Below are 26031 nucleotides of genomic sequence, written 5' to 3' on the forward strand. Positions count from 1 at the left end.
CACTGTATACCACATACTTCTACTGTAGCCCCCTTTACTTGATATCTCTTTTGCATTAATAGCTTAGTAAAACTTGCATGGGTTAGTTTCAGCACAGCATGTGCGTTAATGCAAGGATTTCGGGCAGTCATGTTAAAAGCTATTGTGCAGCTGCAAAGATGTCCCACCATGCGCAGAAGAGTTCTCGCGTTTTTGGCGGCCATTTTTAGGCCACTCGGGTTACTGGTTAGTAAAGTACAAAGAAAAGCTTCCCCTAGGTACAATATGTAAAATGTGGTGCAACGTTAGTACTCACAAACATGTTGGTTACAGTATTACAGGTTATTCGAGAGGATTGCAAACGAGCAAGTTTCTTTTTACACCAAACTTTCCTCCAATAACAGTCAAGAACTTGCTAGTTAAGCTAGGACTGGAAGCCTGTTGGAGAGACACGGAAACCCTTAGCCAGATCAGTAAATCTAATCTGAAAGCTGTATATTGGGGTTTTATTGGAACTGACCTGTTAATAAATTGTAAGGGGGCACTTTCGATTGATTTTATGAATTTTAAACAGACTATGGTATTTGAGCCCACACTGGATGAAATTCAACCCCCCACTAGCAAGGAAACTATACCTGTAGTTTAGGTACGGCTGTCTACCTTTAAATTACTTCAAAAGTAATTGGTGTAAAGTAGGAGAGGGTACTGAAGAATATTGCCCTTGATGTCAAGGGATCCCCGAGTCACCCGAACATGTTTTATTTTGTTTGTCCTCTGTACACCTGATTTAAATGGATTGCTCCCCACCGTAGAAATCTGGGAGTAAGGAGATACAAGGAGGAATACAGAATATTGAAGACAAATGCAACGTGTATGACTGTATTTCGAATAGGCAAGTTCCTAATTACAGAATGGATTAGGCGCACTAAGTACTCTCCTGAGTTTTTAGGGAGTGGATCACATGACGCAGCGCATTTTGAGGCGCCGTTATGTCATATTGTGGGTCGTGTCTTATCTTATCAATTGTACATAGTTCATAGTTCACATTTTTAACCTTTTCTTTTTAATCCCTTTTATTGAAATCTTAAAATGAGCCTCAATTCTTACATATTGTATCATAATTACAAAGTTGTTCGAATTTAGGCTGATGTCCTGATGTATTCTAGAAGTTGCATCTGCATTAGCGACTGTCACAGACTTTATCTCCAGCACAGATAATGATAAAGGAACAGGTTTTATTGCACCTACATGTCCACTAGATGCAACTTTTTGCTGGGGCCCACCTATTTGAGCGCTGGGGCATGAACCTGAGTTTTTACCTGAAGTGGGCCATGGATTTTTGCTGTTGGCAGGACCACACTGTAAACTGTAGATACAATACAGGGACTTTTGTCAGCTAGTGAGTGGTTGCTTTCCACATCTTTATTCCCAGAAAGAGATAGGTCATTAACAAGTGTACACCACAGGTTATGGCTTATGCCTTGCCTTATTGAAACTTTGGTCGTAGCGGCTTGCTCTCCATGTATTCCACAGTCTGTAATGCCTTCTCTGGGATCTTTATTTACACTTTCAAGTATTTTAAAATACCCTGTGATAGTTGGTTGGCTAACCCTATTATGACTTTTTTTAATATTGAGCATCTTCAGGAGAAGTCAATGATATTGCTGCTAAATTGTGTGGTCATGTTACCCCTAATGGAATACTTAGGCTGCTGTGTGGTATTCCCTCCCCATTCCTTCTCTGCCACTTCTTTGAGGTCGGGGCAGAGACCCGTGCAGCCGCCCTTACCTCATATCTGTATTTACTTGAGAGTCAGAAGATTTTATAGACTGCAAATAAATTCCAACTAGACGAGTAAAGCTAAGAGTGAAAGCGAGGGGGCTTTTGGGAGCCTCCTCCACTTCCTTTGCTTTAGACTCCCTTCCCCTCCTCTTTTCACCTCCAAACCTCCACAGCAACTCCTCACCTTCGATGAGCTGCACATTGTAGCGGATGAGCCTTTTGGAGAATTGGAGGTTCCTAGGTTCTTGGATTTGACCCATTCTTGCACCGACAAGAGCTCTGGACGCCTCCATGTACTATTCTGCAGCTGAACCCCAGCGAGTGGGCAGTCTACGCAGCCTGTTTATTGCCCGTGCTCTGCTACCCACTAATGGCAGCTGCGCTCACATGGCACAGTTATTTTGTCTTGCTTAACAAATCCCAAAGTGAAAAGGCGATTGTTTACGGTGGAGAAAATAAATAAATATATAAATAATTTGGAATGCATTGTTTTTGTAAAGGATGTTGAATCTGCATTATGCCTTCCACTGATGCAACCGTTTTTCACTCATTTTAACTCCAGAGAGTTTTGGTGATTCTGACTGCCCTAGCTGGAATTTACTGTCTATATTATTCAGATCTGTTGTGTCTGAACATCGGTGGTGGACACTGCCACTGAGAAGGGATATTTAGTCCTAGAAAGGTGGCAGTCTATTCGACTTAGATCCAGAGACATCAAATCAATGTGTGCTTATCTCTTAAGAGCCTTTTATGATTATTAAGGACATTTTAGATGTTTTATTGTCAGCACATAGAGCACTGATTCAGGAGGTTGTTCTACTGCTGATTGTTCTACGGATCGCCCGAGAGCACAGATTTTGGAGTTTTCACTGTTTGCCTTTCACTTAATAAAAATGATGCTGACTGAAAAGGCATTTAAAGACGTTCCTCTTGTTTTTGGCTTGTATGTTTTCACATGAGCAAAGCATGTTTTTTAGGTTGCCTGTAGTTATAAGGTTTTGTATGCATCTACCATCAAGTTTCCATCCTTAGACCTTTATATTTGCAACTTGGAATGCTCGCACAGCACAATGCTATAGGGTGAAACAGCACAGTTCAGCTTTAGCACAGCACAAGGGCATGGCTAAGTTATGAACTGAACTTCCTGAAACCAATGTAGCCCAACACAGCTAAAGAGAGTAAAGATTAATCTAAAGCAGCATCAGTTAAGCACAGAGCTCAGCCAAAGACTATTTCTTGTATGTGCCCAAAAGGGCAAGACCTAATGGCTTTTCAATTGCTTTTATCCTTTGAACTGCAGATGGCTTGTCAATATTTTCAAACAAAGAAACAGGCATCTCTCTATCAAAAATACATGATCCGGGAACCTGTGGAAGTGATCAGTTTGATCTTCTCTTACCTAGAAAAGAAGGTAAGAACATTTAGATATAAAAAGCCAAAGCATGTGCAAATTCATAACATAGATGATTTAGAACCGTGGGGACGGGAATGTCCTATGCATTGTGCACAGTCGGTATCCCTGTTGGGAGTTCCCAACTGAGAGCATCTGGTATCCTGCTTTTAGATGTTATGCCCTAGCCGCCTGCTAATCGAGCATGTATCCAAGACCCCAATTCTCTCACTGAGGCCCCCCTGACGGCATCTAAATGTTAAAATATATAGCGTTACAAAGAATTTCGAAGACATTTAAATTGCTAAATATGTCACATTTTTAGTGGATAGTATTTAAAAAATTGAATTTTCGTTTAAAATATTGTCGAAGAAATTTGTAGATAATGTTCCCACATGTTTCTTTTATGTTATAAATGTTGTGATTCTTAAAAATTGGAATTTAAATCGGGTTGTTATTGACACATACGATATTGGACATTTTTTTGATTAAAATGACCTCTGTCATTTTTTGTGTTTTTATTGAAGAATCATATCTCAGTATATAGAGAAATATTAATTTTATTACGAATAGAAAATGAATGCCATTATCTAGCAAGAAATCTCTTCTCATTTATGCGCCTTGGTGGATATCTATTGGTAAAGGTCCTGGCTATGGACAAATATAATACTTGGACTTGCTTAGTGACTAGACTATTTATAAAAAAAGACAGATATTTGACTGAAACAATATTGAACCATCGGTTATGCCCTATGTTTCCTGTAGACTGCGCGCTAGAAGGTACCACTAACCTTGCTTCATCCAGCACCTGCTCTCTGTGAGCTCACTCACACTCCCATGATTACAGATATACAAGGGAGGCTTGAACACTCCCCTTTTCTCTGTTCACGGCAGGATGTGCACCAGGAGACCCTGCATATCCGTCAGAGAGGGGCTGCTTCTAAGATTTGATATTAGAGTGTTTCAAGAGGCTGCAGAAGGGTGTGTGAAATAGACATGTGTATGATTGCTTTTCCCACCGCAATAGGAGGGTGAGTATGTTGACTTTGGAACTTGGGAAACAGGTTGCAGTGTCAATGGTCAGGTAAAGCGCTGCACTACTTTCTGGTCCAGTTTCCACGTTTGTTTGTAACTTTTGATCAGTTTGAGCCAGACACCATTTTATTGTTATTAAAATCTGAAGAATATGGAGCAGATGGTGGATTATGGAGCAAATGCGGCAAATTCATTATCATGTGAAACAAGATGCAGCTGCAGAATCCCATAATTCCAGTGGCTTTGACTGAGGTGAAAAGTTGACATGTTTTTTTTTTAAGTTCAAAAGATTTTTATTAAAGAATAAAGGTGTCGGTACATAAGAAAAACCTAAAAACATAACAACAATATGAAAGGTAGAATAGACATGTCTGTGGAAATAAACAGGAGATTAAGGAATAACAAATAATTGAGGCTATGCAATAGAAAATAATGCTAAAAATAATATGCAGTACAATGGATTATAAATAAATGCAAAGGAACAAAAAGGTCAATCAAGGAGGTTTAGAGACCTCCTGCTGAAAAGGAGGCAAATGAGATGAACGCTTAGCACAAATATCAAGGTATAAAGTCACAGAAAGCCAAAGATCATGTCGTTTTTTAGCCAGGCTAAGGGGATAAACAAAGACAGTATCTAGCCTGTGATTATGACAGACATTATACCACCATGCTCTGAAAGAAATGTTAGAAAAGATTTTCCAATTAACAGTAATTTGCTGGAATCAACAGCTAGCAGCAAGTCAACAATTTGCACATTAGAATCAAGATCTGCCCAACAGGGAGAGAGACTCCCTAAAAAAATATTGACAAAGGAAAAGGGAAAAGCAGTATGAAAAATGGTATTAATCTGAGCCCAAACTTGTTTCCAAAAGTTGTGCACTACAGTGCAAGAAAAAAGCATGTGAAAGAGAGTAGCCTTAGGTGTCGAGCAAGACCAACAAAGGTCAGGGGTTGAAGGAAACCTCCTATTTAACATATGGGGTGAGAAAAGAAGCCTGTTAAAGATTAAAAAAAAGGGTTTGTGTGAGGGATGCAGCCCTGGATGATTTACGAATTTTAATCCACAATTTGTCCCACAAAGAGGTGGACCAGGAGATGTCAAGATCAGACTCCCACTGGTCCTCTACCATGGATTTTGACCTAGGTGTGAGAGTCTTGTGAAATGAATGGTAGATTGAGGAGGCTGTGGGGCGAGTACGTAGTAAGGAATGGAGGTGCAGAGTAGGATTGGAAGGACCGGACTGGGTGGGAAAGCTGGAAAGTTGGGCATAGGTGGACATAACTGCATCTTTAAGCGTGAGGTATTTACGGGCAAAGGATTGAGGGAGATTAAAATTTTGACGAAGAACAGAAAAAGGTAAGAAAACAGAGTCAGAAAAGAGGTGGGATACCCACATCAAAACTTTTTGTCTCCAAGATTTCCAATAAAAGGGCTTGCGATTAATGAGGATGCTATTATTATACCAAATGGTGGTGTTGAGAAATTTGGCTGCAGAGGAAGGCGGTTTCGTGGAATTGGAAAGAAGAAGTTTGGTAGTGAATTTATGGATGGGAGTGGAAGTAAGCTGGGGTTTCCGGGAGAATGAGAGGTATTCAGCGAAAGTGAAGGGGGATAAAGAGAGACCTTCAATAACAAGCCAAAGAGGGGAAGATTCAGCAGGATCTCGCAACCAAAGGGAGGCTTGTCGCAGAAGAAATGCTTTATGATAAGTGGGAAAATCCGGGAAATTAACCCCACCCTCTGATTTAGGAAATCGTAGTCTGAGCAGGGACATACGCGCTTTTTTGCCAGACCAGAGGAAAGAAGAGAGAATAGTGTTGATTTTCCTAAAAAATTAAGTTGGAAAAGGAATTGGAATATTAGAAATAGTGTAAAGTACGATTGGGGATAACATCATTTTAATCGTGTCGAGGTGACCCCACCAGGAGAGGTAAAGCGGGTGCCATATAGAAGTGAGGTCAGATATTTTCTGGGAACACTTGTTAAGGCATAACGAAACAGTATCGGGAAGGGAGGGTGTGATGTGTAAACCAAGATATTTAATATGCGAGGGACTCCAAGTAAAATTGGACGGAGCAAAATCATGTTTGAAGGTAGATTTGGTAAGGGGTAGAATTTCACATTTATCATTATTCAGCTTATAACCAGAAATTTGGGAATATTCATGAACTTCAGTTAAAAATGCAGGAATGGAAGTGGCGGGGTTGGACATAAAGAGTAGGATATCATCAGCATAAGCAGCAAGTTTGATATTAGTTTGAGAGATTTGGAAACCATGTAAATTAGGATTTTGGCGGAGTTTTGAGAGAAAGGGTTCTAAGGCCAGATTAAAAAGGAAGGGAGAAAGGGGGCAACCCTGACGAACTCCTCTACCTAAGTTGAAGAAAGAAGAGACTAGGCCATTAGCGCAGACCGCCGCTCTGGGACTGGAATATAAGAATGAAATAAAGGAAATAAAATTAGGACCAAACCCAAACCATCTAAGGGCAGAAAAAAGGAAAGTCCACTCTACTCTATCAAACGCTTTTTCTGCGTCCAGAGCAATTGCCGCTAAAGAATCTTGAAATCGTGAGGATTTGGACAAGACATTGAACCAGAGTCTAGTATTGTCTGTGATGAAACGGCCTTTAACAAATCCAGATTGTTCCGGACCCAACAACTCTGGAAGAAAGGGGTCTAGTCTTATGGCAAGGGATTTGGCATATATCTTGTAATCAAAGTTAACTAAAGAGATTGGTCTATAATTCTTGCAATGTTGAGTGTCTTTCTCTTCTTTGGGTATAATACATATATGTGCATCTGAAAAAGTGCCAGAGGAGGTGCCACTAAGAATAAAAGAGTCAATAAGGGAGTGTAATCTGGGTAATAGTAATTGAGAAAATTGCAAATAAAATTCAACTGTAAATCCGTCTGGACCTGGGGCTTTGTCCTTCTTAAGTGAATGAAGTGCATTGTGTAATTCGGTACTAGAGATGGGCGTTTCAAGAATGGATAAGTCAACAGGGAAATAGGGGGGAGCCTGAATGTTGGAGAAAAAGGTAGCAAGGGATTGGGCAGAAGGGTGAGTTTCAGATGAGTAAAGTGTGGAGTAAAAACGGGAAAATTCCTCTAAAATATCAACATCTGTACGTCTTAAAACAGAGTTAACATCATGAACAGATTCAATGTTCAATTTGTGTTGCTTGACTTTTAAATATTTGGCTAAAACCTTTCCCGCTTTATTCTTACCCCCATAAAATTTTGAGCTAGATTTCCGCAAATACAACGAAGCATCTTCAGTAGACTGTTTGTTAAATTGCATCTTAGCTTCAATAAGAGTAGTCAAACTTTCCTGCGAATGGGAGGTATAAAAAGAATGCTCCAGTTTTTTAATCGTGAGGAGAAGATCACTAGTACGTTTGCGAGCGGATTTACGTTTCCTAGCCACATGATCAATGATGAAACCTCTAGCTGCAGCCTTATAAGCATCCCAAATGGTATGCTTGGGTACATTGGGTGTATCATTGATAAGAAAAAATTCTGTAGTAAAATCAACAAAGGAGGTGGTGAATTTGGGATCAAGAAGGAGGGTATTATTAAAGCGCCACCTCTTTGGCCCGGTGGACTTGGGTAAAATATCAATGTTAACCAGTACAGGGGCGTGGTCCGAGAACAAGATGGGGCCAATATCAGCACGAGTGAGGGACTGAGAGATATGATGGGAAAGAAAAATGTAATCAATGCGGGATTGTGATTGATGGGATGGGGAGTAAAAGGTGAACTCCTTGGTAGTGGGATTGCATAAACGCCAAGCATCAATGAGTTTGTGATGGGATATTGCTTGCACAAACAATTTATGAGACTTATTAGGGATATAGGATGCTTTGGAATGCCTATCTAAAAAGGGATCGAGGGGTAAATTGCAGTCTCCTACCATAATAAAATTATCATCAACGTATTCAGAAATGCGGGAAGCCATTGTGCGCCAAAAGACGGGGTCACCGCCTGTAGGTGCATATATGTTGAGAAGGGAAATGGGAATACCCTTCGAGGAAAGTTTGACATACAACCATCTACCCTCGGGGTCTGACTCAGAAGTCAAGAGCGAATGAGAGAGAGATTTGCGAATTAAGACAACCACACCATTTCTTTTACCATCCCCAGGAGCAGAGAAAACATCACCTACCCAACCCCTCTTGAGCTTAGCGGCTTCAATATCTGACAAATGGGTTTCTTGCAAAAAGGCAATATCTACATTCAACTTGGCTAAATGAGAAATAATTTTTTGCCTCTTAATAGGAGAGTGAAGACCTTTAACGTTCCAAGATACAATACGTACTGACATTAAGGATAATTAAAAAAATAATGCAAAGGAGATTTAAAACAATGAGAAAGAGCCTCATGAGAAATGAGAACATAGGAAAAAGAAAGAAAGAAATGAGAATAGAGAGGAAATGGAATGGACAAAAGACAGAAAAGTAAGAGAAAACTAAGAGATGTCAGAAAAATAGAGGAAAGCCAAAGTGTTGCTGAAGTCAGTAAAATGGGTGAGTAAGGTCCATAAAAATTGATAAATAGGGTCCAGTGAGAAAGGAAGAAAAGCATGCGCATAAAAAGCAATAGACAAGCAAGATATGAGAGAAGACGGTCACAAGAAGAGGAACGTAAGTATAAGTCAAAGGAGAAGCGAAGTGACAGGGGAATAGAATGCATAAAGAGAAAGACGGATGTCCACGGGAGCCAATAAGCAATGAGGAGAAAGGATGAGAGAGAAAAAGAAGAAGAAAAAGGTCGCAAAAAGGGTACAGACACCAGTAAATCTGAAAGCATAAGAGGAATAAACATAGTCAAAAGAAACAGAACAAGAACCAACTCGTCAAAAGGAGTATGAAGAATACTTACAAGGGGTAACTTAGGGAGGGTACGATCAGGAACAAAGATAAGCAAGGACGTACGTGGAAATGGGGGGGGGGATGTGGGGCCAACTGGAGAAGGCAGGCACTCGGGGTCAGTGAGACGTCTAACCAGAGGAACAAGCGGAACGCAGAACATTGATCTCTGAAGGAAGAAGGGTAGCAAGGTTAGGCGACAACAGACAGGGTCATGAAACAAGCGATGAGTGGGACGTAACAAGAAACCACAGCATAAATAACAAACATTTCAATGAAGAGCAAACCCCAACAAGAGAAACATGCAAGTTATAAGATCCATTGAGTGAGAAAAACCAGCGAACATAAGAAACAGGGCATCATAATACAACTTCGGAAAAAAGTCACGGTGGGAGAGAAGAGGAAGGCCCAGAGAGCTCCATGTCAGCTTGGCCACAGGAATTCAGGAAACTTCGAAGGCGCGTAGGCTCCTCATATGTCGTAGTCTTGTTGTTGTAGGTGACTTTGAATAAGCAAGGGTGAAAGAGACCGTATCTGGCACCAATGGAGCGGAGGTCCGGTCTCATGTCCAAAAAGGCCTTACGGCGATTCACAGTGGCTCTGGCATAGTCCTGCGCAAAAAACAAAGTGGAGCCCGACCATGTAAGACGAGGAGAAGCTCTGGCAGCTGAAAGAACTTTCAGCAGATCTGTGTATTCCAAAAAATACATTATTACTCCTCTGGGCTTTGCTGATGAGGATAAAGAGGAGGTAGCTCGTCCAAGTCTGTGGGCACGTTGGATGTTTAGGGATGTGTCCTCGGGTAAGTGTAAAATCTTGGGAAGAAAAGACTTGAAAAAATTGATAGGATCATTCCCCTCGCAGCCTTCCACCAGGCCATAAAGGCGAAGATTGTTGCGCCTGTTACGATTTTCCAAGTCCTCCACCTGCTTCTGGAGAGACGAGATCTGCGTATGCATATGGGTGACCTTGGCCGCAGAGTCCTGAAGAGAAGAGACATCACGTTCCACCAATGACACTCTTTCATCCATTGAAGCCCAGTTGTCAGTAAGGACTTGCAGCTTAGCGTTGGTTTCTTCCATAAAAGGGTGCAAGGCCCGTATCTCTTCAAGGATTAACTCCATCGAAATGACCGAAGAAGATTTGGGAGGCGAAGGTGGATCTTTTTTTAACCTCTTAGGCATCGTCTTCGCTGAAGACTGTGAGGAGGATTCCATGTTCGACGTCATCTCACTAAAAGGGAGAGACTGAGAGGCTTCTAAATGGGCTAGTTCCGTAAAAAGCTTGGAATTTTTAATGTAATTGCGCTTGCAGACTTTGCCAGAACAGTCAGCCATCGACGCGCCTATAAGATGCAGGAATACTGAAAGCACACGGGCAAGCTGGAAGCAAAACAGGTACTAATAGCCAGGAGACGCAAATTGGGGACCTAAAATGGCTGCCTGATATGAGGAGAACAAAGGAAGTCCGTTAAGTTCATGAAAAAGTCATTGCAATAAATAAAAAGTCACCTGTAGAAGCTGGTACATGACAACTATGCCGCTGGGGGTGCTGGGAGTGTTACAATATCACCATAGCAGCCAGGGGTCCAGTGCGCGATGAAACGCGCTGCTGAGGAGATCACGGGCGCGAACAAAACAAAATGGCGGCCGCGGCCGAAGCCGTACCGCGATCGGGACCCAAATGAGCAGCAGGATTCAAAAGCGAAGCCGCCACGGCGGCAGAAATGCGCTCGAGGCGTGCCCGGCAACATCCCGCGGCGAAGCCCTCCGTTGAATGTTCTCGCAAGGATCGCGAGCCGCCTGCAAACTCCGGTAAGAACGGAGCCCCTACCCCGGCGCCGCCATCCTCTTCGGGCGCCTAGCCACGCCCCCCCAAGTTTACATGTTTTAATTTTTGGATTTTGAAGACTCCTTACCATATCCTAACATAATCTGTGCTGCATGATTAGCAAGCCACATACTTTCAAGGCTCAGCTTTGCATGGGCTCTTAAACTCACGGCCAACACTATGCTCAGTTGTTCCTGTTAATTTCTTGGCTCTCATCCTCTACCTTGCACCATAGTCACGGCCGCTTGCATCATGAGGCACTAGAGGACCAAATTATGTATCAAGGTTGAATTATGCAGAAAGAAAAGGTGCCCTTTTTTGATTGTATTACTTTAATAGTTTGTCATTTTGACACATGCTAAGACAGTCTGGGCAAATGTCTAACCTCATAAGCACTATCAACACCTAAATACACTGATTAGCAACCTAAAAGTGACCAGTCAACCTCTACCAAGGGTTTTCTACTTCGCCGCAATGCGGTTTTGACAATGTTTGATCCTTTTGTGCTAGAAAAAATTTCTAGAGTAAAATCTGAGGATTATACAGCAGATGATGGATCAGGTGACAGGTGGCAAATCTGTAGTTAGGATAAAAAGGCCACAGCCACAGAATTGTATTACTTCCGGTGGCGATGACCTCAGTCCAAGGGTGTGAGCAAGAGTGTCAAGCATAGGTGTTGTACTGGAAGCGGATCCTTTAAGACATTTTTCCTTCAGGAGATCCAATAGGAATTTGTGCCTCATAAGGGAAAGGGGGGGTGCACTGTTGAATTTTAAATTATACTATTTAGCTTCAGCCTTGCAATATCTCTACCCTCTTTTGATAATAGGGTAGGTGTGGAGCCTACTGTTCTGTTCTTTTCCTGGAATTTAGCCAGAAAACCATTGACAAGGACAAATAACAATGTCAGTTGTTAATCTTTCAGGCCAGGCACTAGCACAGAGACATAACACAAGAATGCAGCTGTTTATGTGCACAAATGAAGATGAATACATGAGAAAAACACAGACACATGGGCCCGAGATTTTTAGATAAGAGCACTGTGGCTGCTGAGATGTAGAACATCCATCTGTGAAGGCTAAGGTATGGGTCCACCAGTAATACCAGAGATCTTTGATTTATAATCATTTTAGCCTCCTATAAAATGACAGGGATTTTCATGATATATGGATTAATAACCATGCTAACAGCATTTTTAGTATGCATTAGTTTTCTAATTGTAGCACGTACACTGCATTTCAGAACATGATAGAGAGAGCAGAGTGTCTTGTTACAGCGATCCCTGAGACGGTCAAGAGTGTTGTGTTCTGGGGTGCAAATACACTTGTTTCTCTGGTAAGGTTAGGAGGGCAAGTGAAACACTGTAGCTAGTCAGACTGGGACCCATAGGTACTGAGATGTTATGTCGACTTAGTCCCTACATACTGATATTCTATGGTTCTAAACATAGTTCTGTTTTAACAGCAGAATCCCTGCCACAAAGAATGAAGGCAAAAAGTTTGGAGGAAGACCACCCTAAAGCTGACAGATCTAACATAGGTGAGGGCAAAACGTTTGGAGGAAGACCACTCTAAGAACAACAGGTCTAGCAAGTTGGATTAAGAAACCAGGTTCAACCCAGTTGGAAGTTTTACATTTGGACTTATCTTATGGAATCAAAGTCGAAAAAGGCAATAGGCTGTGGCCGAAGAGAGCTCCACGTCATTGGATAGCAACTGGAGGAGGTGTCGATAAAGCCATTGAATATTGTCAGGGAACTTCAGAGGAGTAGAAATTTGAATTTCACCCATTAAGAGGGCCCATTTTTGATTTTTTACCAGATGGAGTGTCCCATCTTTGGATTTATCCACTTTTTTGGTACTTGGATTCTTTTAGTGGACAAGGCAGCAGGCTTTAGCAGAAGAGGGCTCCAGAAGGGGGGTATCTCAACAGTTTACCCCTGAATCAGATTTGCTGCTGTGGTGAAAATCATAGAAGGAGTGACAGCCAAAATAGCAGGACAATAAAATCGTTATTTATAATTACATTTAGAATTAACCAAAATACAAAAATACCAATTACAAAAAACAGGCCTGGGCGTAGTTTGCAGAGTTTTGCTATGTAGAGCTCCGCGAAGTGACATATAAACTCTGCAAAGTTCTGCAAGTGGCGAAGTGCACTTGTTTTTGTTTGGGTAGAAATTTTCCCTGAGCAGCAGATCGTGTTCGCAAAATTACTGTTCGCGAGCGCAAGGTGGGGAAAAAAACTCTGCGTACCTCTCCTCTCCTGTCCATTAAAATAAAATTTTATATTCTACTACAATAGGGTCATCGAATCTTCATGTATGTTCTCAAGTCAAAAATTATGTTACTGTGGTATAGCTTCTATTTTTTATAAAGTGTCCTCTGTTCATTTGAATTGAGCGTAACAAAACACATAAAATATATGATATTGGCATAATCATCCTTTATTGGGAATTTAACCCACATATCCACACATTTAACCCCTTATGTAATACCGCTGAACTAGAGCATCATTTCAATGTTTACGGATCAGACCACATCCTCAACTTTCTATATGAAGCACCCATTCCTGAAAGTGTTCCTTAACTGAGAGTATGATTGGGATTTCGAGGGTTGCGAAAACGAGGTGCTTCCAGAAACTAGAGAAGCACTTTAAAACACATAAGACCCATTTCTATCAATACCTACAATTATTACATTTCGTGTCTTGCCACCATGACTCCTTGATGAAAGTTTACGGCCATAGCTGCTTTTAGCCAAAACTACTTATCACATGGAGAAAGGAAAACAATTTCAGATCTACAGATCACTCATTATTGTTAGAAATTGGGTCTCTTGTTAGCAGAGGTATGCACCCTGTCCAAATGGGGATGACAATCTTAGTCAAGGTAAGTCAGATATACACCGTAAATTAACCTGTGCTCACCCCCTGGTAGCTTGGCATAGAGAAGTCAGGCTTAACTTTAGAGGCAATGTGTAAAGTATTTGTGCAACACTCAAAACAGTGAAAACACCAAATGAAACAATATCGAACATGAATAGGTAAATAAAGCCTAATTTGTTAACAAAACAAGACCTAAATGAGAAAGATCCAAAAAGTAGAACTGAAGTTTTCAAGAATATCTGCAAATATGGGGGCAGATTTACAAGCCCCTTGCGCCTCTTTTACGTCACCGTTGAGTCACTTTTGTGACGCAGCGGTAGCGCAAAACCAGTGCCATGCTGCGGGGTATCTACAACGTGATGCATTTGGGAGATGCATCACGTTGTAAAGCCCTGCACCAGAAGTAGGCGTTCCTGTGCGGGGGGGGGGCGTTCCGTCGCAGGAACGCCTCCTAAAAGTGGCTGAGTGAAATCTACAAGATTTCACTCAGTCACTTTTGAGCCCATGCTGCGTGAAAACCCTGCGCCTGCTTGAAGCAGGCGTAAAGATTGACGCAGCATTGTAAAGATAGGGCACCCCAGAGCCTTGCTGGAGCTGCGTCGCGCTTGCGACGCAACTCCAGCAATGCGCTGCCTTTACGGCACCGATGCGTCACGCATCTGTCCGTTTTTGCCCCATGGTGCGCCGCATTGTAAGTGCGGCGCATCCATGGTGGCGGAGCCGTGACGCACAATAACTGCCGCATCCCTGCTGATATGCCGGGATGCGCCAGTTATTGTAAATCTGCCCCATAGTGCTTAAAAGCATAACTCACCAACCAGGGATGTCTGGTCGCAATTAACCAGGTTCATTTTGTTAATTAGATTTTAATTTTGTTGTGTTTTTGACATTTTAACTGTTTTGTCACTTCTGAATTGTTTACACATTTTCATTAAGTTAGGCCAGTCTCCTCTGTGCCACAGCTACCAGAGTTTTAAATTGCTAAAACCTTTGACTGGACCAAATGGAATAGTGACTTCATAACTTGTGGTGGATGCCAATCCACTCCAACTAATAAACCACTTTCTCCCAGATTTGGGGATGAAACTAATGGGAAATTTTCCCATAGTCAGTCAGTCAGTCAGTCAATCAATCATCTTTATTCGGTTTACAGCTGTAAAACCATAAAAGTTCACATGTATATATAAAAACAACTATGATAAAATTTATAAAACCATTTGTCCAATTCATTACATGCAGAAGGTTAGAGCATAAATAAAATATCCATTAAAATCTGAACACTAATGAAATCAGAAGTAAAAATAGACCTAGCGATAAATAAATAAAGCCTGTTTATTATGTCACCGGCTGGGGACTGGGTTGATAAAATGTCCTTCACAATACTGCCCTCTAGTCAAATGATGCCCTGTGTTTTACTGCTAATTTAAGAATACTAAGAACAAATAAGACAGAGTCTTCAGTTAGCAGTTGTAAATAAATCTGGGCTGGGCGTGCCTGCCTAAAGTTCAATCTCCTTAAAACAGGGACTATTAGTTTCCTCCGGGGAATCGCATAGAAACGGCAAAAGAATAAAAATGAAGCAAAACCTGCGGAGACTCACCGTTAAAAGCTGTCCTCTATGGCAAACCCCCGGGGGAAAGCTAACAAGACAGGGAAGAAACCCAGGCGAAACCTAGTCAGCAGAAACGGTTGCATGTACTGAAAAAACCTAAAAGATAGCGCTCTGTAGTTGATAATGTTTTCAGGGTTGTAAAGTTTCGCACACTAGGTTTCTTCAATTCGTGCTCGTCCCTCTGTAATTTCAATAGGCTACTGAAGAAATCCCTGACCCAAACCAGATCCTTTTTAGATGCCATTTCCGGACAACTGTATAGATCTGGTCTGCCCAGTCTGTCAAAAACAACTAAGGAAGACACCTACCTGGTTTATATAATCATGGGCCTAGAGCAAAGGTCCCTGGATATAAAATCACTACCTGGAGCTGAGTCAGCAATATTTTCACATCATAGAATCACAACATTGTAAAATAGAAAAACATATTTCTTTTTATTGACAGTTTTCAAAGAGATTTTTTATACAGATAAGAACATTACATAATGAAACAAGCATTGGCATAGCCAATAGGTCTCGCCTTTGGGACCTTATAAGTGTTTAGTTATGCAGCACAATATCCTTGGTGCAACAACATCAACTGTTGCATGGCTAAGCACTTATAAGGTCCCAAAGGCAAGACATATTGGCTATGCCAATGCTTGTTTGGTTTTATGTGCCAGACAGAATATCCTGGGGTCCAGCGGTCCCGGGCTGGTTGCTCACGGCAGCTCCTTGTTTCTGTGTGGTGGCACACACAGGTGACATGATGGTATATGCAATAACAAAAGAATGATGCTGAGAAGGGCTTCTCCCACACATTTCTCCTGGCTGTCTGAATTTATTCCCAGGAGCCAAACAGCAGAATCAGTATAACAGAGCAGACATACCTGAATCCGCACGGAAGCGTCAATGCCTAGGCAATCATGGCTTACCTGCAGCTATTGCTAATTTGCAGTCATGTCTCATGATTGTAAGCATGTCAGTGCTACCAAGGGTTCTCTAGCTGTAGCCCTTAAGTCTGAGAGGAAACCCCCAATGAGCACTCATCAGATTTAAAGCCACAGAGGTGGGATGCAGCAGTGTCAGGCACAGTTCCTCTTCGGGCAGTAGGAAAGTAAAGGCAGGCGAGTCTTTGGAAACGGGCTGGAAATTGATTAAAACATGGACATGTATGAAATTCACTGTTTATTAGCTACTACACAATTATGTGTCTAACTCTAGGAATGCACAAAACGAAAGAAACTTCTTCCTTTCTTTAAATTTCCTCAATAAAGCTTCACAAGGCCACTGCCATTCCAGGCCATCACTGGAAGTGACATAGCATGACCTTTCAACCTCGATGATGGGTCAATATATATTTTTTAGACAATCTTTATTGGAAGTCCAAGGCCGCAATATGTTAATGAACAGTGGTTGATGAAAGGTGTATGCATTTCTTCAATTGGATCCTTCGCAGGAAGTGCCTGTTCCGAGGTGTCATGGCCTACACCCTGTTCCTGTTATTGGGGGCCAATAGGTCCCTGTCACTCTCGTCCTCCCTTTTCCCTGCTAATATTCCTTTAAGCTTTCCCCAGGCGTCTTCCTCTGTGACACTACTTTAACAACAACTTCAGTAAACCAAGCATCAAGTCCCATTGCCCCTTCTCCTCGTTCTGTCTCAAACACTGATTTTCTCCTCAAGCTTCATCGATGTCAGGCATGCTGTACCTCTCAGACTGGTTTCTGGGCTCCTTTCCAGGAAAGAAGCAGGAACATGGCTGTTGGACCAGGTGAGTACTGGAGAAGCAGTGAGTCACAAAGCGAGGACACGCGCGGGTGATGCGGGTCAGGCTGCTTCACACTGTCACATTTGAGTCTGTGCTAGAGTTTCCTCTTAGTACTGGTGCAAAGGAGCAGATGACTCTCATTAAGTTCGTCCCACGAGGGAAATCAGCTACTGGGGATCCAAGTCATCACACGAGTCCTAGGGCTGCAGGCAGCACCTCACTTGTGAACACTACAGCCTTTGATATTGGAGCAGCGTGAGATTGCAGCCTTCTTCCCAAGCAGCAGACCATGTCCCCCCAAGAGGTACCTCTATATTTGCAGCCAGACATGTTCTAGGCAATACATTCATACTATTTTTATTTAGAATGTTAAAAAATCTCCCCCTGACTTGGAAGGATAAGGGAGCCGGTCATAAAGAGATTTATGAAAGAACCATCTGCAAAATACACAATACAAAAGCCTGGTCTTGAAAGCTGTAGGTGGATTGGAGGCTGACCGACTAAATATCTTTAAAAAAGATGTGTTTGCCTTAGCTATGTATCCTTCCTGGCATCAATATTTGAGCCAACCTGTGCCCTATTAAGGGCCAACGATTAAGCAAATGTGCAGCTCCCATACATCTGCAAGCTCAGTTGTCTGTGCAGATAAAAGACACACACGGAAAAGGGTGAACCTTGCAAACAGGTGCTACCATCAAGACATTTTTCCAATAAACACAAACTTGAAACAAGCGGCCATGCGGCCGCGAAAGTGATCGCGATGGTGATCAAACATCAAAGCGGCCGCGAAAGTGAAAGTAATCGTGGACAAGCACGGCGCGCGCGCCCGCGCACATGCACTGTAGCTCTAGGCTGGCCTGGTAGCACTTTTTGGAGCCCTCTCAATAAGTCTCGCCAGACCAGCGCATGCGCTGGGTCAGGCGAGACCTAAAAACAGAATATACAGCGTATTTATTCTACAAAATATTTCTCAATGCCCCACACATCACTGTATTCATGCACACATACATTCATTCCAACAACAATCGCACTATCATATAACGGTCCTGGTGGTAAGGTTTCCAGATGAAATTATATAGGTGGTTTACTCATATGTCATCCTGTTGGAAAATAGGGATAATATAGAGGGAAATATGCCGAAAATTCAAACGCCAACGCACGTTTCGGTGTCAGACCCAAAACAGGGTCCCACCTTCATCAGGGCGAAGACCGGTAGATAGTGGGGGACATAAACCAAACTTTAAAACTAAATCAAGGTTGATGTGGATTTATGTATGCAACTTCATTTGATGGATATATATATATACTCAAAAAGTTATCTGGACGCTTGTCTGATCCAGGCAGCTGGTTATAGCGTGAACAATTCTGTAAAGTATTAAACCCAAGGATCAAGTAGGATTGGATGCAGAAGACGGTCCTTGTAAGAATGGCTCAGGGCGGCGCGAATAGTTCTAGGATCTTCAGCAGGGTGGGAAGTTAGTATAGTCCGGTTTCCACACACATACAGGTTATTCAAAAGGGGTACCCCGCAGCGCAAGGCATTCGTCAAGAAGATAATTCTCGTGTTCAAGGCAGTAGATAAATTCTGGGGATAGATGTTCCTCCATACAGAAATAGCCGATAGCGTTTCAGCGTTTCAGCGAGACACCAACGTCGTCCTAGTCTGTCAAAACTGGACCTTATATATCTTAACCATGATATATGATATGATATATGATGTACGTGATCCAGCAACATACACTCTTTCAAAATCCTCTGGGTCAGCGACAGATCCTCATTATGCCATGTTTTCAACCAGAAGATTAGAGGGCCTAAGGCCAAAGTGTCACTCAGATAAGGGACCCCCAGTTCTTCGTGCACAACCATGTTTGAGGTCCCAATTGGGACACCCAATAAATGCTTCAAGAACCCGTTCTCGGCCACTTGAAGATCTTACATAGCCACGTGCCCCCATATTTTTCTTCCATAAGCAGCCAACGCGACACATTTGGCCTGATATATTTGTAGCAATTCTGCTATAGGTATTTTAACTAATTTTGTAGCAAAATTAAAAATGGAAGTATTAGCTCGTATGAAGTAACCCCTCTTTCTCTGCTTTAATGGGCCCCAGTTCTGATGATCATTAAGTATTACTCCCAGGTATGAAAAAACTGAGGGTGCTTTTTCGTGCGGGTGCCTATCTGCATAACAAAGGATTTTGAATCATTAATGGATAGTTCCCTGTCCGTCATAAAGGCGGAAAAGGAGTCAAGTAGGGTTTGTAATCCCCTGGCGGTCCTACTTACAACTGCTTATACTTACTACGTATAGTAAAACTGGAAGTGCCCGGTGACCTACTAGTGGAAAATTAACCATGGTGTCTTGTAATGCGGTGTCCAGATCAATAATATATAAATTAAACAAAAACAGGGCCAGAATGCAACCCAACATCTCGAACTATCCTTTAGAGTGCTTGCGTCAATGAGGTCCCTCCATATTTCATCTTTTAAAGCCGTTTTTCATCTTGCAAGTTCTAACTTGTATTCCCTACGGCAAGTTCAAACCTGTATACGGTCCCTGGGGCATTCGCTAAGTGCCTCCCACAGCTTCCTAGACACCTTTGAGCAGAGGGAGTCAAACCATCTAGGAGATTGACTGACAGGAGGCCTCACTGGGGGGCTTAAGAACGTACTTATTTTATCTGAGATGGTGTTAAAGTGTTAAAGGCGCCTATGACTTCCTTCGGCACCGAGGTGCCCAACTCATTGGCACATGAAGACATCAAATATTCATAGAATACATCTGGAACTATCTGAGACCATTTTAGCCGCCTCCCTCCATCTGTTGGTCTTGTCGCCCCGCTTTGTACAGCCCCCCCTCCTAAATACCATATAGGGTCCCTGAAATTGCACACATATGGGGTTATGATCACTAAAAACGCTAGCTTGTATAGTAAATCCCACAAATAGCTCTAACATGGGCAAGGATACCAGGATAAAATACATAAACGACCCAGCTCCCCTGCCTTTAAAAGAAGGGATGACCACTTTACTGCGTTGGTCAGATAAACTCATGAGGGACACCAAGTCGAATTCATGGAGGAGATCGTTCAGTGTCTCTCCCTGAGTGGAGTGTTCAAAGTGAATGCCCTGAACACGGGGACACCCCATCTCGAATACGGGAGCTAACCTAGGATCACCACATGTATGAATATTAAAGTCCCTGGCAATCACAATGTCTCCAAAGGTCATGTTCATATGTTCCCTTACAAAAGAGCCTAGTAGAGTTATATTGTCTACTTCATTGTTACATGATAATGAGTTATAAAAATGTATGGGGCCCAACTTACGAGACCCCCTAAAAAATACCAATGCCTTTATGCAAGGGTTTTCTTGGGACACAACTTTTAAACCGCATTCAATTGCTAAGGAGATGTAAATTGTGAGACCACCCATTGGTCTTCCCCCTTGTAATGAAATAGCCGGGACTGAAAATGATTTGTAGCCCTTCAGTGGTGGGGTGTTTCCTGTTAGCCAGGTCTCTTGTAAACAAATGACACTAAATTGTTTAACATAAAGAATCCATAACGGGTCAGTAAACTTGCTATCAAGTCCGGCAATGTTCCAGGATATAACATTTCTTTTAATAGTGTCTACTGTCCCGATACTTGAATGTGGGATTTCCTGCAAGTTTAGCTGGATTAAATTTGTTCAGGGAATCGTGCCCATTGAGTCAATCACATGCATCTAAAGTTGTCAAGGGTGTAAAGCGGTTGGGCAGCTACAGAGTGGGAGGAGGTGGCAGCTCCCGCCAGTTGTGACCAGAAGTATTCCACTCATGTGATTCTGAAACCAAGTTTAGAGTCGGGTTCATCGCTGATTGATGCTGAGGTATATGGAAGCTGGGTGGGCCTTTTAAAGTGGTCGCCAAACGAATGCACCCAGATGGCTCGGGCTTATAAAAGAAACCAAGAGGTAAAGCAACGATTAACGTCTTAGGGTTTTGAGAGGGATTATTCACAGTTGAAAACAAAATAATTTCGGCAAGGTGGGGTTGGTTAAAGTTGATGATAATACAATCACCGTTAAATAATTTACGTGAATTTCCCACCCAGTTAACCCTACGCACCATATTTATATTATTAGCTGTCCTTGCTCCCAGTACCGTGTTACAAGATAACCTATGTAGAACCGCGGGCCATATTATCAAGGAACGACGATAACATTATCCCCGCTTTAAAGCAGGGATAATGGGCTTGAAAATATGCCCTTGTGAATTCCCATAGAAGCCCAGGTTCACACCAGAACCTGGGCTTCTATGGGATTACACAAGGGCATATTATCAAGCCCTTTATCGCCGCTTTAGCGGCAGTTTCCTGCCACTAAAGTGGTGATAATGTTATCGCCGTTCCTTGATAATATGGCCCCTTTGTTTTTAAGGTGTGTATATTCTTCCCTTGTACCCTGGGGGAGAATTGGCACATTCCCCAATACCACCACATATGGAGTTGACTCTGGATGTAGATGAATATCAGGCAGATTATTAGTTAGATTTTCCACGGGCCGTTAACTTTGCTTCTTTCCAGGTGATGTTCCCCATGTACGTTTATCTCCTGGAATGGTTGGGAGTGAAAGTTCAAATTTCCCCAAGCATCCAAAGTCGTGCCTGAAGCCGCAACCATTTTGGCTGGGTTAAAGACTCTTGTTATCACATAATACCTATTAGGACCAGCCTGCAAGTGCAACTACAGAGCCCCATTAAACAAAATGCTAAGGCATCCATTAGAGACATACTCTTCCATTTGGAGTACAAGGAGTAATTGAACTCTGTATGTCGCAAATGAATTAATCCTCTTTTTCCTGTTTTGAAACCAGATCATTTATACCATGTAGTCTTAGACTGCAGACATTTAAACAGGTATACACACACTTTTGCAATGTAAAATACACACATTTTAACAGAAAGACAGCTAGGTAAAACGACGCGACTCAGGAAAATCGCACATATATTAGTTTCAATAGATCCTGAATTCTGGATGGTGCTGTAAGGTGAGAAGAACCATCAACCTCCCCCAAAACTGCGGCAGAGGCCACTGAATACACAAAGGAAATCCTCAGCACACGTCTGTAGTGTATCTAAACATATATCTGCACATTGTATGCATATATATTAACACAGTATTTTGAGTTTCTAGTTTTTCTTTCTTTATTCTGATAGTTTCTCTTCAGCCGACACATGTTTCTTCGCAAACACTGGGAAATCGCCCCACGACTTTCTCAAAGCTGTATAAACACAAACAAAACACCGATGTAACACCATACATACATGCAGATGGATAACATACTTCTTATGTGGTGATAATTCCAACCCAAAATAAGTAAAATATCTGTATTCTGGGTTAAAATCGGTTATTCATTTAGGAAAAGTCTTCATCTGACCAATCCATGAGCTCTGAAAACATATATATGTCCGGGGATGTAATAATGTGTAAACTCCTCCAAAGACAATAAGCGTATCTATCATTTGGAAAGATCTAGCCCCAACCTCTATGCTGTCATGCTTACTTGTTTAAAACTCAAACGTGTGTCCCCGCTTAACATAACCATTATATAGTTAGGGTTGCAGCACATGCGCTCATGTATCAAACTATACCTCACATCTCAGAAAACATCCACTGTCACCACTATATCACTTAGTCATCGGACACTTAACTAATGTAACCGTCTATGCCCCATCACAATCCCCACACAAATCCATATGTACTGTACCCAATTGGCACCAAAATATTTAAAAGATGCCTTCATAACACATGCCCACTTCGTATTTGTCCATAGCACAAATATACTATCTGAAACTACCAGCGTAGTCTTTCAAGGTTTAACAATGTATCCACAGTCAATTATCTCTTAGTGTAAGGACAGCTCGGTCATCAACGTAGCCCACAACCGTGACTCTCGAGTGCGAGAACACAGAGGAAATGAGTGTTCCCGCCTTTATACAATCTCTCACAGATAGGAGTCATCAAAATAGTAGAAGGACACATATTGGCTCCAAAACGGGTGCCATCTTGAACTTCCCAATAGGCACCGAAATCTTCAAAATCCTCACACAGCAGCACTGTATTCAAAGCTCATACAGTGCTATCTGACCCAAAATATATCACATGGTTATACTACTTATATTTTTCTGTGTACAGTGCAAAATGTTCAGCAAATTAATCATGATTTAAACTGTACCAAAATGGGCGCCATCTAGAAACGTGTTCCACTGTGTTTATGGTAACATGCTTTCCAAAATTGAGGAAACAATCACCACCCTTTACGTGTATGAAAGGGCATAAGGTCACTTTTAAAATTCATTAAGATGGTGTGACAAATCATCTAAAACCAGTGTTGGTTATGATATATTAACGCTACATTTTTCCATCCCCTAGATAACTTTCAATTATATTCAAGTTCCTATATTTTTTATATAAGAAAAATATAAACGGAAAGTAGACATAATGATTTTTAACAGAAGAGAAAAAAAGGTGTACAATTTGAGTTACGAAACGAGGCAACCAAAATCATTTCTTATATTAAATACTTTTGATAACTATTATCCACATATAAAATGCAGTAATGAGCATTTCACACCTTCCCAAAAAATAATGCAGCTCCTGATCCACATTTAACCCATCTCAACGGGCCTCACGTCTTCATAAGTCATGTTCTCTGTTACCCCCTCTGGTGTGCCTCTGAGTTTGTTCTATGCCATAGAATGAGAAGTGTTTATTAGTGGTCTGTGAGGGGCAGAGTGAGATGTGTGCTGTGATAGGATATCTAATGTCCCTTTGTTTCACTGCTCTCATGTGTTCCCCTATCCTTTCATGTAATGTCCTTATGGTGCTACCCACATATCTTTTGTCACACCTGCACTCGATAATGTATACAACAAATTTAGTCAGGCAGTTTATATTGGTAACAATCCTGACACTATAGGAATAAAGAAAGAAAAACAAGAAACTCAAAATACTGTGTTAATATATATGCATACAATGTGCAGATAAACATTTAGATACACTACAGATATGTGCTAAGAATTTCCTTTGCAAAATACACACAGTATGGCACATATTAGCAATATAGTCCATAAAGAGTACAACACCACCTTGAATATCTCCAATGTTTTTTCAGCCAAAACCTAGCTCCTGAAAGCAGGGATAGGACAGTGTTTTCTGTGTTAGGATTTCAGCATTGCTTTACTGTTTTGGCAATGGGCTAAAAGAACAGTCCAGGACTGTTTTCAGCCCATATAGTGTCAAATCTACATGAAATTGACCCAGATGCTTTATCCAAATAGATGATATCTATTTTACAGGCGATGAGTTAAACTCACATTTTGCCAAAGTGGACCGCAATATTTTAGGGTTCACTGACTTTGGCTAAACATTTAAATTTAAGAAATCCCATATTGCATTTCTCAATGTGCTTTTCTTGGGATATGAACTTACATATGCAGGAAAGAGTCTTTCACCTAATTTTTGGGAGAATTGCATACAATTGCAACCTCCAAATTATTAAACTATTTACAGTCCCCGCTAGGATTTCCTAATTTTGGCAGAACTTACATTCCTGATTAAGTACAATGCGTAAAATTGCTTTATGGATTAATCCAACTTGATTTTCCACCTCACTTTGGACATCAGAACATGCTGACACACTCTGATCATTAGAATAACTCACTTGCCACACGTCACTGACGTGTGCTTGTATATATCACAAACCTAGCCATTCAGGATTCAACCGGGGCATATGGATTCACTTATAATACTTTTAAAGATGTGAAACAGTGCTAATGGCATATAAATAGCATTTATATTATATGTCAAAATGTGTTTTGCTACCACTGAAAAAATACTGACTGCTGTGCCGACAGCTATCGTTAAAGAATAGCCCACTGCACAAGAGAAACGCACCATTGTAGTTACTCCTGTGCCAGCCGTAGAGGCTGTCGCAGAAGCTAGCATTGCCAATACTAAAGCCCCGCGTCCTTTATGGATATAGTGGCCAACATCCTTAACAGCTATTGATGTAGACTTCGTCTTTGACCCATCTTTACAGACTCAAGTATTCCTCCGGCATGAGCATGTCTACACCATGCCTTCTTCTGTCTTATCGCTAAAACAGTATAAATACATTGTTTATATTGATGGTTCAGCCTAACCTACCTAATACTCAGTGGAATGTGCCACTGTTGTTGAAGTGATGTCAGATGGCAACTTCCATCCACAAAAACTCACACCCAGTCTTTGGGGAACTGCACTATGCAGTTGGCTGAACTTAAAGCTTTACTGATTCCACTTGTACATACAAATCCTGAGTTCCTCACACATATTGTGTAATACTGTGTACAGTCCTTTAATGCTAATTTGACTGGAAATAGAGAGGATTCAATGATTCTGAAGGCAACAAAATTAAGCATATATAGCTTTGACTTAAAGTGGCGGACCTAAAAGACAGGCTGCCACAGACTCATGTTATACATACATTGAGTCATCAGCGTGTGGGAGCACTCGTTGGGAAATCTCTGAGAGATGAAGTTGCCAAATTTGCAGTTGCAACTGCTAACGTTGCTACAATTACTCATTCTAAAAGGAGAATAGATAGGGATATCTTGAATACCTTCGAATGGGCAATAGATATTTGCCTGTCTCTTCCGACGCTGGCTTCTGTAGACAGAAACCTGTTGATGAATCCATCGAAGTTGTCCAGTGGGTCTAGGCTTCGTCAGAATACAAGCTATGAGTGGCTACTTCCTGTGGAGTTGCATGCGATAGCACATGGAATTCTAAATACTGGTTATAATAGCAAGTTTGCGGGCTGCCAGACTCCTTTCTCAGCATCGGCTGAAATTGAGAATCATGTCTGTTTTCTGGAACTT

The 26031-nt window shown here is 41.7% G+C and overlaps 1 protein-coding gene across 2 annotated transcripts in view; it reads left to right on the forward strand.

Moving 5' to 3' along the window:
* LOC146809207 (putative methyltransferase DDB_G0268948) overlaps positions 1-26031 on the forward strand; it is a 283255-nt gene that overhangs the window by 21305 nt on the left and 235919 nt on the right. For both annotated transcript variants that reach the window (XM_085614310.1, XM_085614311.1), the window contains exon 2: positions 3062-3172. In XM_085614310.1, coding sequence (XP_085470436.1) covers positions 3062-3172 — 111 coding nt within the window. The remainder of the gene's footprint in view (positions 1-3061; positions 3173-26031) is intronic.

Source organism: Triturus cristatus, chromosome 7 (assembly GCF_964204655.1).
Source record: "Triturus cristatus chromosome 7, aTriCri1.1, whole genome shotgun sequence".
In the NCBI taxonomy this organism is placed as follows: Eukaryota; Metazoa; Chordata; class Amphibia; order Caudata; family Salamandridae; genus Triturus; species Triturus cristatus.